Source organism: Rasamsonia byssochlamydoides (assembly GCF_041956645.1).
Source record: "Rasamsonia byssochlamydoides strain NRRL 3658 unplaced genomic scaffold VTN77scaffold_32, whole genome shotgun sequence".
In the NCBI taxonomy this organism is placed as follows: Eukaryota; Fungi; Ascomycota; class Eurotiomycetes; order Eurotiales; family Trichocomaceae; genus Rasamsonia; species Rasamsonia byssochlamydoides.
In genome coordinates this window covers 253,629-267,831 of record NW_027192415.1, presented here as the reverse complement: position 1 = coordinate 267,831, position 14,203 = coordinate 253,629, and the positions used below count along the sequence as shown (strand labels likewise).

Below are 14,203 nucleotides of genomic sequence, written 5' to 3'. Positions count from 1 at the left end.
ACATGCTAAGGGACATGCACGTGTCCATGCGGCCAAGAGTCCTCAACTCCAAACACCACCATTCGAGGCAGACGACAGCTTAATCCACTACACGTCCGGTCGTTGCCTGTACGATGAACAGCGACAACTGCCAAGAAGACATGTCAGGTTTAATGTTCAGGCTCTGCAGTAGATTGCTGCCGAAGCGCTTGGCACGAGTCGTTGTGTCGAGATGACCAAGCTGCCCGAAGGGTTCTACAACAAGGTGCTCTATTGAAGATGGGGAATGGCGAGGAAATACTGGCAAGAATCCCCCAATCCGAATGCTGGGCATCCGCGTTATGTAGTTGCTAGCGAGGTCGCAACCCTTGACTTTGTACGTGGCGCCTGGCCCCTCGTATTGCCAATCTCAAGGCCGCTAATTTCAATTCGGAGACATATATGAAAACTGCAGCTGCGCAATGTCCTCAACATTCCTGTTCCCGAAGTCATTTGTTGGAGCTCTAGCTCTCCCTCATGACAGTCTAATCTGGTCGGCGCGGAATACATTCTCATGAAGAGAATCAACGGCCGTCAATTGAGTGAAGTTTGGCCAGCCATGTCCGAAGTCCAGCGTTTTGGGCTTGTGAAGAGTCTGGTGCAAATTGAGGCAAAGCTAGTGAATGCAAACATTTGGACCTACGGCAGCTTATATTACAGGGACGATTACCTTGGAGGATGGGATATCACCAAGTCGGCGTTGTCGAATGACTCGAGACAGACTGTTCACTCGAAGTTCGTTGTTGGTCCCATTACTGAGCGATCATTTTGGGTAGATGAAAGACGAGAGATAGATCTTGATCGAGGTCCATGTACGTGTCATTGCGACTACTTCGAGTTCCTGTCTTTTCAGATTGACTGAATGTTAAGCTGATTAAATGCTTGGTATTATTAGGGAGAACTGTAGAGGAATATCTGAGAGCTGTCGTGAACCGTGAAATTGCCTGCATCCGAGCCAATGCGACTCGCAAAGGTAGCAAGAGCTCATTGATTGCTGGAACAGTGTCTGCAGCCCCTGAAAAGCACATACAACTCCTTGAAAAATTTCTCACCATCCTTCCTCACATCCTGCCTCCATAGAAGATCGCTTATCCCGTCCTGCTACATCATGATCTTCACGTGGACAATATCTTTTCGATGAAGCAGATCAGACCAAAATCTCAGGCATCATCGACTGGAAGTCTGTGTATGCCGCTCCACTGTTCCACCAGGCTCGATTCCCCTCGGTATTCGACAGTGACGATCCGTACCCGTGGGGTGCAGTGCAGCCTCAGCTACCCGAAGACCTTGATGCGCTATCTCCGACAGAGAAAGAAGCAGCAAAAGCGGAGCTCGATAGGATACGACTGAAGAAATTCTACGAACTGGGGTCGAGGAAATTCAACCCGGATATGTTTAAAGCAATGGATGCTATGAGGGATGACGATGACCCCACCGCTTTCATATTCCATATTATCGGACAGTCCTCTACTGACGGGCCAATCCCCTCCGAGAGCTTCTCATCCAGATCTATGAAAAATGGGACTGGATCACTGAAAAGAGAGGTTTGAGGGTGCATGTACCGTGCCCGATCTCATTCACGGAAGCAGAAATCAAGGAAGCTCGACAACAGGTGCAAGCGTGGGCGGACGTATACAACCAGTTTGGCCGTCTACGAACCGAAATTATGGGCAAAGAAGACGGATGGGTTTCCCACGAGGAGTTTGAGGATGCTCTGCGCCGATTCAACAGTCACAAAGAAACGCTGGAGAGACTGGGGAGGCAGCTCAATGCTGTGGCAAGAATGTGATAATGATTAAAAAAAGGCTTTGGGCTTTGATTTCGTCTACTAGCGTCCTATCTAGAGTCGTTCAAGGCCTGTACATCTGTATATCGCCACTGTATGTAGGTGTGTGAGAGCATTGGAGGTACTGATATACTCCGTAATTTAAATAAAGAATGATCCAATGCTGGCGTAGACCAAGCTCTGTGGAGCTCCATATCCTTACCCAAGTAAGGATCCACATGTAACCAGTTCCTTCGAAAGCCTCATTGCGGGTGATAGGCTGACCTATAGGTTGATATCGGAAGCAATTGCCATCTGCCCCGCGCGGTACCGGTACCGGAGGGCATTCCCAACCCGTTGTCCTGCCCCAACACCAGCGTGAATAGATGCAAATGTACTGCCCATACCTGTGTAGAGTCGAAACACCCAATTGATGATGTGGGCCATCAATTCCTCCCATCGAGTCCTGGTAATCTAGAATTGCAGTAGGTCGATGGCATTACACCAATAACTACAGCAGATGCCCCGCATTCGGAGCAAGTATATGGTAGAGCTTTCAATGAGCTTGTTGTAATCCCAATTGACTCTAGTTCCACAGAATTCGTCGAATTAAGTCGAGTCAGAAGCCATTCTACACGCCAGACTGCCGTCATCCGTCTGGACATCGTAAGAGCTCCACCAGAGGGAGTCGTTCTCGACGGGACTTTTCGGATGGTTGGCACCTTACTCCCACCCCATCTCCGCCAGTAGGACATGGCTGATTCTTGACTCCGGTGTGCGTTTCCGGGGGTAGATAGGAGGAAGAGTGAGTAAGTTTGCTGGCGGGGTTAAGATTAAGCGGCTGCCCATATAAATACCCCGCTGCTGCCCCGCCAGCGGGATTTCTTCTCTTTCTTCCTGCACATCACGCACATCGTCCTCATTTTGTCGATCGTCTGCATTTTACCGAAGCGTGACTCACAAGGAGTATCCAATTTGTACATCACTCCCATTCATCGTTGTTACAGATGCTGACTCCTATTGAACAGGACCATCGATCGAGCTTGCTGCACACGATGTAATACTATCTTCCTCCCCGCCCATCTGGGTGGAAGACGGGAAGACATGGCCTCTCGCCTTTGGCTGGACCTATCCAGCACTGATCAAGGTATCTCAGGTAAAGTCTGGGCATGAACCGGTGCTCGTATCTCCATCCATGGCTTGTGTGCACACATCCACCTTCTTGGAGCTGCTGCTGCTGCTTTGCTAGCAGCTGCTTCGCAGGAAGAGATGTTGCCTAGCCAGTGGCTCTGGAGTTCGGGCTGAAATTATACGGTCACAACTTGATCTGGATAATACCAGCGAAAGGATCATGCCTTCTCTCTTCCCTGAAATCTGCAACCATGTGGGGAATGGCTAACGGTGTACAGTGAATTCAATACCTCGTTGAAACCATCATATCAAGATGTCTCCTCCAGCTGCCATCTTTGAGCCCTCCAACGTGACCACCAACAATGGCCTCAAGGGCAAGGTGGTTCCGGAGACTGTCACTGTCCCCGGTGCGGAAGCGCACCAGACCAGGCTCCTGGATCAATTCGCTGGCAAGTGGGATGAGTTCAAGTTCGCTCCCATCCGTGAGAGCCAGGTCTCCCGTGCCATGACCCGTCGCTACTTCCAGGACCTTGACAAGTATGCCGAAAGTGACATTGTCATCATTGGCGCGGGATCCTGCGGTCTCAGCACGGCCTATGTGCTTGGCAAGGCTCGTCCGGATCTGAAGATTGCTATCATTGAGGCGAATGTTTCTCCTGGTAAGCTATACTCAGACTTCTACCATCCGACCATAGTTTCTAATTTTTTGAACAGGTGGTGGTGCCTGGCTCGGTGGCCAGCTCTTCTCCGCCATGGTCCTCCGCAAGCCCGCGGATGCCTTCCTTGACGACCTGGGCGTCCCCTACGAGGAGGAGCCGTCCAACCCGAACTTCGTCGTCGTCAAGCACGCGGCCCTCTTCACGTCCACCCTTCTCTCGAAGGTTCTGTCTTTCCCCAACATCAAGCTCTTCAACGCGACCAGCGTGGAGGACCTGATCACCCGTCCCGCCGCGAACGGCAACCCGCAGGAGACTCGCATCGCCGGTGTCGTGACCAACTGGACGCTCGTCACCCTCCACCACGACGACCAGTCCTGCATGGACCCGAACACCATCAACGCGCCGCTCGTGATCAGCACGACGGGCCACGACGGCCCCTTCGGCGCCTTCTCGGCCAAGCGTCTCGTCTCGATGGCCGCCATCGACAAGCTGGGCGGCATGCGCGGTCTCGACATGAACTCCGCCGAGGACGCCATCGTCAAGAACACCCGCGAGGTCACCAAGGGCCTGATCATCGGCGGCATGGAGCTGTCTGAGATCGACGGTTTCAACCGCATGGGCCCGACCTTTGGCGCGATGGTGCTCAGCGGTGTGAAAGCCGCTGAGGAGGCGCTGAAGGTCATTGACGAGCGCAAGCGCGAGTGCGCTGAGTAAATCGGTCTCTAACAATGCTTTAAATCATACTAGTCGGGTTATTCGAAGGAAGTCGGTCCTTTCGTGCAAGTCCGCTAGCTTAAAGTCTAGAACTAGTTCTAGTTCTAGCTCTAGTTCCTATGAATGAATGAAACGCTCATTTGAAGTTGAAATATATATTGTATGGCATGAACTGTGTTGGAAGCATTTCGTAAATGTAGTAGTAGTAGTAGCAGCAAATTTATCGTAGCAAATAAAAAAAAAAGTATTCTGCTGAATGTAAAGAGGTCGACTTCTTAACTGCCTGCGTCATAATACTATGCATATCCTAGCTGCATGCTTAAGTTATTGGCATACTCATATCATACGAACGATCGATGCCATGCCTAGTCAATTAAATCAATTATAGTAGCGTACGGAGTAAACATGATTATATTATAGATCATTATCATCCACAGCATAACGACTGCTTTGGTCATCCTTGCCGCTCGCAGCCGCAACAGCCAGCCTCTTCGCCGTCTTGACTTCCCACTCAAACTCCTTCAGGGCCCGGATCTCGCTGGACATGAACAACCCGCCTACCAGACCGTCCAGGATCCCCGCGCCGAAGCTCAGCGTGCTGACCACCGTCAGGATGAACGCGACGTATATCACGGGCGCGGTCCACCACACTGCGACGAAGCAGCCGATCGACACGATCACCGAGACGAGGAAGTGTGCTAGGCGCCACCGCCGTTGGGAGCGTTCGCGCCGCATGTACTGAGCGATCATGTCTAGGATCTCGTCGTAGGTTTCTGGTGTTAGGGCGCTGGATGGGGCGGACGTCGGGTGCAGTTGGGAGGAGGGCTGTACGGTGAAGTTGTGGTCGTCTGGGTTCTGCGGTTCGGGCTGTCGCGCGCCGTCGCCGCCTCCTGCTGGTCTGTTGTCAAGGCTGCGGGTGATGACGGCTTCGACGCCGAAGTGGTCGCTCAGAGAGCATCTGAGGGTTGGATGGCGCTGCATCATGGCTACTCTGGCCGACTCGATGTTCCATTTTGGAGCTGGGAATGACGGTGGGTAGCCGCCGTCGCCGACGAAGATGTAGTCCAGTCTCCTCCCCTTGGGGTCCAGGGCGTTGCCGTCGATGATGGTATCGTGACCTCGCTCAAGGCGCTTTTGTTGCTCTTTGGGCCAGCGCCAGGTGTTGAACGGACCGTCGCACGTCGCTCCGTTTTCAGTGATGTTGTAATCTGCTGTAGGAATCGGTTTGTTGCGTCGTCGTTCCGCAGGGGATTCTGGGGCTCCAATCGACGAGTCCGGGTGCAGATGCCGCCATACGTCTTTAACAGGCGCATGGGCCGTGATCAACCGGTGGGCAAACGACAATGGCACCATGTTGAAATCGCCCAGCCCAATCACCAGATGGCCTCTCTCTGCGGCTCCCCGCATCAGCTTCGCGATCTCCCACGCCTGCGCTGTCCGATGACATAGGTACGAATCATGGGGCTCCTGCTCGTACGGTGCATGGAGATGCGTGCAGAACACCTCCGCGACGTCCTCCGTGCGAGGCCCCAGCCGGATCCGCGCACAGGCGACGCCCTTGCCGACGTACCAGTCGCCGCGGAAGAAGGCCGTCGGCCGGCCATTGAGCGGATATTGGAACATGCTGCTTTCCTCGATCGGCCATTTGGAGAGGATGGCCAGCCCGCCGCCAAAGACGCCACTGTAGTAGAACTTGCCGTAGGGGAGGATGTGTTTCGTCTGCTGCCGGATGCTCTGGTAGTCTTGCTGGGTCCAGCATTCCTGCAAACCGACGATCTCGGGCGGCTCATCTGCGATGGCGAGTTGTCGGCCGATTTCTGACAGTCGCTCGTGTCGGAATTTCGAGAGGAACTTCAGTCCCCAGCAATTCAGTGTCAGGATCCTGATCCGCGTGGGCGGTGTCGTGTCATTATTAGGAGTCGTCATGGCTATTGGCAGGAGTCACCATAGAAAAAGTAAATTTGAGAAGTGAAAAGAAGATAAAACGAAATCAATTGTACTATCTGATCATCCTGCTAACAGACAAAGACAATAAGGTGCAAGGTGAATGCCGATGAGCTGTTGCTGTCTGTTGTCGGGCAGCAGTCAATGCGACCGAATCTGGAGAGCTCACCGCCTTGGCAGGCCACCGCACCTGATTGGCCAACGCGAACTTCCGTTGCAGCAGCAGCGGCTTTATCCATCGCGTCAGTTCAAAAGCGCGAATATGGAAGCCGTCCGCATGAGCCCTTGCGAGTAGTGACTTCTGCCGTCTGCGCACAGGAAAGCTCCGCTGCAAAGAGGCCTAGACGTGTGAGATGGAGAACGGCAATCACCCGTCCAAGCGTCGTCGCCTCAACAATGGCTATGCCGACTCCCCCATGAGTTCGTCCTCCGACGAGCTCGCCGCAACCTCCGATCACGAGATGGAGCGCCGCCGGGCCAGCTGGTCGGCGAAGAAGGCGTACACGGCCCGGAGGAGATACAACCGTCGATCGCACAGCTTCAGCGATTCTGGAAGCCCCGACGAACTGGCCGTCGATGCTGATACCTATTGGGGACGGAATACCCGGGAGCAGTCAAGGAGTCAGAGTCGCGGCCGCAGCCGCAGTCGCAGCCGTAGCGGAAGCCGGAGCCGTAGTCGCAGCTCTTCCTCCCAGGACACGAGAACGTCCGATCAAGGAAAACCGGAAGAATCAGCGCAGGGAGACTACGATGTAGACGAAGAGTCCCGGGCACGATCAGAGCAGCACTCCGAGCGAATACCTACGCCTCCGCCCCCCCCTCCTCCCCCGCCAAAGCCCGATCATGTAAACTACAAGGAGAAATTCCTACTGAGAGGCCATTTGCGTGGTGTCTCTGCGGTGCAGTTCTCACCGGATGGATCCATGATTGCGAGTGGAGGTAAGATTCGATCATGTTTTATTTCTACTCTTCAGAAAAAAAAAAAGAGCACATCTAACATGACCAACTTGCAGGAGCGGACGGAGCTCTCAAGGTCTGGGATACGCTAACAGGAAAGCTCATCCATACTTTCGAGGGCCATTTGGCTGGCATTTCGACTGTTGCCTGGAGTCCCGACGGCGAGACGATTGCATCAGGGTCGGACGACAAGTCTATTCGGCTGTGGAATGTGTTAACGGGCAAAGCACACCCGGTTCCCTTCAATGGCCACCACAACTACGTCTATGCGATTGCGTTCTCCCCGAAAGGCAACATGCTCGTCAGCGGATCGTATGACGAAGCAGTGTTTCTCTGGGATGTCCGCTCCGCGCGCGTGATGCGATCGCTACCCGCCCATTCAGACCCCGTCGCGGGCGTTGATGTCGTGCATGATGGGACCCTCATCGCCTCCTGCTCTTCAGACGGTTTGATTCGGTTGTGGGATACGGCGACGGGTCAGTGTTTACGGACGCTCGTCCACGAAGACAACCCACCAGTCACAGCGGTTCGATTCTCGCCGAACGGGAAATTCGTGCTGGCATGGACTCTGGACGACTGTGTTCGACTCTGGAATTACGTGGAGGGACGCTGCATCAAAACGTACCAGGGCCATGTCAATCGCAAATACAGTCTTTGCGGCGGGTTTGGGGTGTATAGCGCGCCCGGAGGACCTCCTGAAGCCTTCGTCGTGAGTGGCAGCGAAGATGGAGCGGTGCTTTGCTGGGATGTTGTCAGCAAGAACATCTTACAGAGGATCGAAGGCCACACGGATGCGGTCCTTTGCGTTGATACCTGCTGCTACGAGGGCAAGAGACTGATGGTGAGCTGTAGTCTGGATCGAACGGTTCGCGTCTGGGAGGAGGTCGAGGAGGTCATAGAGTCGCGGGAGACAGATGAATCGGAAGTCAATGGTGAGAACATGGAAGTGACATCTCAAGGGCCAGCACAGGCGCAAGACGGCGTGACTGAAGGAGATGATGTCCACGGCGACAAAATGATTGAATGAATGGTTCTTACATGGTTGTCATCTTTATTGCATATGGGTCAAGGAAGTTTCATAGATAGTCCTTGCAGGATACCCAGGGTAACTTCTCGTTCATGGTCATTTACTTACTTGCATGTCAGCATTGGTCACTACTAGGAATTCGACATTTTTCTTTGTTTATTTCTTCACACTTGTTTTGTTTGCTCTTGCACTATAGAGGAAAGGTGGAGTTGCAATTGACAAGAAAAAGTTAGCTGGATGACAGGTGAAGAAGGTGCGAGTCGAGCATCTGACCTTCGAGGTTATAAATCACTGTAAGGGAGCATCAGGAACCTCCATTGAGCCTGTTCTAGTGGTTATAAGGGCCGTGCACGTACCTGCCATGGTACCTGGTGGGTAGTGTCTCCCAGAGCCCTGGAAATCCCACCTCAAGCTCTCATGGAGGGGGCTGGCTACAGGTCAGGTCAAACCACGGGGAGGCAGAAGAAGGCGCCTGTAAGCCAGCTCTTCTTCTTCTTCTTTTTGTTTTTTTTTTTCTCTCACTTTCTATATCACTCACCGATCATCCTCACTCAGTTTGATTTTCAACTGACAATGTCCTGTCTGACATGACTGTCGGAGACAGCCGTACGTCCGGCACCATCCTGATATGGCGGATGTTGCTGCCCATATAGACACATGACTTCCACCTCTTCCTTCCTCCTCCTCCTTCTTCTTTCCCCACGTTCTTCTCACCTACCAGTCTCTGTCACGTCATCATCGCTCAGTCGTTGTTTAGTCCCCTCTCAGTCTCGATCCCAGAATCTCGTCCTATATTTCGCCAGTCACCTTCCTATTTAGCCAGCTTCATAAAGTCGTCGTCTCAGGTACCAAAGGTTTACTCTCGAATCTGATTATCTACATTGGACGGTATTGTAAAGTTTATATCTCGACACATCTTCAGCTCATACCTCATATTGTCATATCCCAGCATATCTTGATTGCCTGATCTGAACCAGTACGTGTAAGATTCATTGTACTTCTACACGCTGCGACTCTCTCTAACCGTCTAATTAGACTACGCAGTAATGAACCTGGAGGAATTTCTCATTTTCATCCATAATGGCGCATTTACATCTGCAAAATTCCTCTTCACCGATTGTCTCGACGTCGAGGACTTGAAGAATCTTCGTCTCGTGTCGCACAATCTTGATCTTATCGCCACGTCGTACCCCATTGTCACACGGCTATACATGTCGTCACATCAAGTCGACTTAGATGTCTTCGAAGGCATTACCAAGAACGAGCAACTAGCACAACATGTCGAACAAATTGTTTGGGATCACTCCGTTCACAATCTGCTCCTTCTTCATCAAAACCTATATCTGGAATATCCACGCTTGGAGGAGGCAGAAAAGAAAGATATAATCATTGACATGGGTCTTTGATTGCGGGTAAAAGCGTTTTCGCAGACACCGTGCAGCACCATGTCATTGACTCTGTCGTTGATAAGATTCATTTGTTGGAATTCATGGCATACCGGCCCAACTGGATTGGGTAGTCATGTAAGCTGATGCGATACATCATATTGGAAGCCGAATACCCCGCTTCTCACAATAAGGCTTATACTCCAGGTCTCCCACATCTGATTAGAATCAAGAATCAAGTCTCCTTCATATCATCATATTCGTCTTCCATAATAGTGCTTGTAGAAGCTTCTCCCGTACATGCTTATAGCCATAACCTCAACATCATTGACACTCCCTGGATACACACCATGGCAGTTCTTCTATTCTGTAGGAGAGGCATGACCGTGTGGTTCAGGACATCATCTCCACTTATCAGATGCTGTACCCAACCGAGTAGACGTGTGAAACTTCGCATTGAAGAGGGAGATAGTTCCAATTTCCTTTTATGTGATGCAAACTGGTCTCAATTGCAAGTTTTCAGGTAGACTAATGTATTTTAAGTGTTTACAAAAGTCATGCTATATGCTCTAGGTAACTCAGTAGTGCCATAGGAAGCATCAATTTCAATTACTATTCATACTAGTGAGTCGAATATAATATCTGATTCATGGTTCCTGAATCATACTGGTTGGGCTTACTCATCGGTGATGTGACGATGACGATGGTGATGTCCTGACCGGAGATCCTATGAGTGATATTTAGTTTCTTGTCCGATTTCTTTCTCTCAATGACACTTTCCAGAAGAGAAAAGACAATGGCAGAAGATCACGGTCTGATTTCGTCGATTCGAGCAGCCCAGCGACTGGATTCACGCGGGAAGCCGACGGTCCAGGTGTCAGTCACGACAGGGAAAGGTAAGAAACAACGCAGATCTCTGCAATGACTGTATTGAATTTAGCGAAGACGATTTCTCTTACTCTGTTGCTGTCTAGGAACGTTCACCGCCCTAGTCCCCTCAGGCGCCTCAGTAGGCGACTACGAAGCCGTCGAGACGCGCGATGGAGATCCTAAGGTGTACGCGGGCAACAGCGTGCTCACGGCGGTGCACAACGCGCAAAACGTCATCGGCCCCGTGCTGATCCAGCAGAAGTTCGACGTCCGCAAAGACCTGGCCCGGATCGACGAGTTTATGGTCAAGCTCGATGGAACGAGGAACAAGAAGAGATTGGGCGCCAATTCGATTTTGGGTATTAGTATGGCTTGTGCTAGGGCAGGTGCTGCCGGAAAGGTCAGTTATCTGTCTATCTATCAAACTTGTATATTACCAGCTTCTAAAGAGTAATTGATCTTGTACTGGACGATAGGATATCCCCCTCTACGAATTCCTCCGCCAGGAGGCGCAGATGCAGCCGAGTTATATCCTCCCCGTCCCGTTCTTCAACGTGCTAAATGGCGGCGCACACTCTGGGAATGCGATGGCGTTTCAGGAATTCATGATCGCGCCTGTTGGGGCGGAGGATGTGGCGCAGGCAGTGCAGATGGGGAGTGAAGTCTACCAGGCGCTGAAGAAGGTTATCAGTCAGAAGTTTGGACCGTCAGGTTAGTCGAAATGGTTCTCTGGATTTGTTAGAGATTGAGTCAGGCTAACGTCTGGCTGTTCCTGCTGCTGCTGCTGCAAGCGACCGGAGTCGGAGACGAAGGAGGCTTTGCGCCTCCGATCTCTCATCCTTCCGAAGCGCTTGATCTTCTCACCTCCGCGGTCTCAGCAGCCGGTCACACGGGAAAAGTGAAGTTCGCAATCGACCCTGCCGCCTCAGAATTCTTCCAATCAGACTCTGGTAACTACGACCTCGGGTTCAAGACAACTGATCACCCCAATCCACTGTCTCCCAACCAGCTGAGCGATCTGTACCGACAGCTGCTAAAGGACTACCCCATCATCCTCCTGGAAGATCCCTTTGAGCAGGATGACTGGGACTCCTGGCACGCGTTCCACAAGACGTGTCCCCCGATCGAACTGGTTGGGGATGACCTCCTCGCGACGAATATTGAGCGAATGGCGCTCGCTAAGGAAAAACATGCCTGCAATTCGCTGCTGCTGAAGATTAATCAGATTGGCACGATTAGTGAGGCTATCAAGGCGTAAGCAGACAGCCCAGCATCACCATGCCAATCAAGCATTCATTTATTCCATCGACCGGCTAACTGTTATGTTGTATTATAGCGCCCGCACCGCATACACCTATGACTGGCACGTCTTCGTCTCCCACCGATCAGGCGAGACAACAGACGACTTCATCGCCGACTTGACCGTCGCACTCAGCACCGGGCATTTAAAGTCCGGCAGTCCGTGCAGAGGGGAGCGAGTGGTCAAGTACAATCGGCTGATGGATATTGAGGATGAGCTGAAATCGTCAAAGGTGAAGACGTCGTACTTTGCGGGGCCGCGGTGGACGTGATCATGACATAACAACACGGGAATGATAGGTACTGTATTGTAGGTATGTATATACATTCGAGGCTTGTCTATATGTCTATGTCTATCTAGAGGAATGCAAGTCGATGATCATGCATGGTGATAATGTAGTCATACTACTAACTACTGGATTTATTGGAGAGGTTAGGCTGTCGTGGAGCACCCTGTCGAGCTTTCTATCCTTCCTTTAATTGAATCAATTCGCGCTCTGATTGTATAATGAGTTTGTGTTTCTTGCTTGCGATATACTATACAAACAGGCCTCGTCACACAGGTCTCGTTTGCTCCAGCTCAACTGAGTTCGAAGAGAAAATTATGTACCTTGTCTGTAGACTATGGCGGGGACTTCTGGCCCCAAGGCCTACCTACATACCTACCTACTAGGTAATTTTTATTTATTATCTACAGTACTGGATGTGTGTATGTACATACGTACATACTATCCAAGACTAAGAATCATACTGGCTGACCTAATGACCTCACTGATGAAAACGATAAGAAAGATGGAAGAATAATAGAAAGAAAAGATCGGCTTTTTTATAAGCCACGAGCCCCAACCCATATTTGATGGATTTCCCTCACCTTCCCTGTCGCAGGTTGCTGTAGGATTTTCACGGCCAGATCACAAACTCCCAGAACGGCGACATCTTGTGCCATTATATATAACGAACGATTTGAATCTATGCAATTACATACAAAGCCAATTGGCATCATTAGATGATGTGTGTACTTGTTTGCATTGTATGGTGGGATTAGCAGTGGAAGTGCCAGGGGAAATGACTGATATGCTGGGCCATAGTCTAGAAACCATCCTGCTCAGTCTCAGCGGCGCGTTTCCTCTTTCGCGCTGGCTTCTTGGAAGTTGACGGGATGAGCGAATGCTTTGCAGAGTTCATCATCTTTTTCTCCGTGCAAGCTAACTCTCAGTCGTTGGGTATTTTTGGTTTGGCCCGTAGCAATCCCAACATTTGTGGAAGAGATTCAGAATGCTTGGATGATGAGGGCTGTCTGGCAGCAGCTGTCGAGGAATCGATGAAATCGACGCGGGAGTCGCCACGTGAGAGTGGAGGACATCGTCAGCGCTCTCTTCGAAGAACAAGCAAGCCCTTTTGGGCCCCTGGATACTCGTACGAATACCAGCATCCAGATCCAAGACAGAAGATTGAGGCAATGTGGGATGCTCCGATGAGCCTGGTCGATGAGGCTGTTCGTGGACAGGCTAAGAACTGCGTGGGCGATGGCGATGGCTCACGGGACGGGGGTTGATTTTGAATCCTCGTTCCAGAATGAACCGGGGCGGTCTGCTGGCCATCGACCTGGGAGGCTGGTCTACGCATTTGATCGAAAGGACGCCAGGCACCTGTGGCTGGGACCACTCCGGATCTAGGTCCGATTCACTGTCAAGCTGTTAGCAAACGAAACGTGGTATGTTCTTTCTTGGATGACATAGATATGCACGTGAGGCGGCCGCCGTGTAGCGATCAACCAAACACATTGATAAGAAAATGCCAAAACAGCCTGCAGGCCCCTGTTCTGGACACTGATTGGCGTAAGGAGGATCACAGTGATGGTTAGCCAGATCTGTCACGGTAATGTTCTAGGCAAGAGAGGAGCTCACAGTTTCTATGCTGTAGATGCGGTAAATCCCTAGCTGATATACAATGCCGCTTTCTGGTGGGTGTGGGATCTTCCAAAGCAGATGGTGGATACCTAGGTAGACTTCTCTTCCTTTAAAAAATGCCCGAAACAGGTAGTTCCTCGAAAGAGTAGTTCTTTCAATAATTCGAAGAATCATGATGCAGAATTGCAGCAGAGAGTGCTTCTGCCTATGTATGTATATGAACCCTAATTACCTGCGAATCGGCCTCTGTATGGCCGTCATCATGACTTCTGGGAAGAAGTTAAGCAGTTATTCCAGTTTTGTACGGCTACAGAAGGTATAGAATCATATTCGTGGTTTTCTGATATACAGTCCCATTATGTCGTCCAGTTCTGTACCATCCAAGCCAGCGATTAGGGCTTTTCCTTTTGCTGGAGAAAATATGTCGGCCAGTACAACTTCCGTAGGACTAGTAACGGGGAAAAAAAAAAGAAAAAAAAAGTAAAAAAAAAAAGAAAAAAAAAGAAAAAAAAAGAAAAAAAAAG

The 14,203-nt window shown here is 51.0% G+C and overlaps 4 protein-coding genes across 4 annotated transcripts; 3 read left to right on the top strand and 1 right to left on the bottom strand.

Moving 5' to 3' along the window:
* Positions 1-577: 577 nt before the first annotated feature.
* Positions 578-1,807, top strand: VTN77DRAFT_4684 (uncharacterized protein; the record flags this gene model as incomplete). Its single annotated transcript, XM_069420770.1, has 4 exons — positions 578-830; positions 914-991; positions 1,183-1,562; positions 1,631-1,807. The coding sequence occupies 4 exons, from the start codon at positions 578-580 to the stop codon at positions 1,805-1,807; spliced, it is 888 nt and encodes a 295-aa protein (XP_069277646.1).
* Positions 1,808-3,227: 1,420 nt separating this feature from the next.
* Positions 3,228-4,287, top strand: VTN77DRAFT_4683 (uncharacterized protein; the record flags this gene model as incomplete). Its single annotated transcript, XM_069420769.1, has 2 exons — positions 3,228-3,573; positions 3,629-4,287. The coding sequence occupies 2 exons, from the start codon at positions 3,228-3,230 to the stop codon at positions 4,285-4,287; spliced, it is 1,005 nt and encodes a 334-aa protein (XP_069277645.1).
* Positions 4,288-4,701: 414 nt separating this feature from the next.
* On the bottom strand, positions 4,702-6,213 carry VTN77DRAFT_4682 (uncharacterized protein; the record flags this gene model as incomplete). Its single annotated transcript, XM_069420768.1, has 1 exon — positions 4,702-6,213. The coding sequence occupies one exon, from the start codon at positions 6,211-6,213 to the stop codon at positions 4,702-4,704; it is 1,512 nt and encodes a 503-aa protein (XP_069277644.1).
* A 371-nt stretch (positions 6,214-6,584) lies between these two features.
* VTN77DRAFT_4681 (uncharacterized protein) lies at positions 6,585-8,215 on the top strand (the record flags this gene model as incomplete). Its single annotated transcript, XM_069420767.1, has 2 exons — positions 6,585-7,170; positions 7,245-8,215. The coding sequence occupies 2 exons, from the start codon at positions 6,585-6,587 to the stop codon at positions 8,213-8,215; spliced, it is 1,557 nt and encodes a 518-aa protein (XP_069277643.1).
* Positions 8,216-14,203: the final 5,988 nt, after the last annotated feature.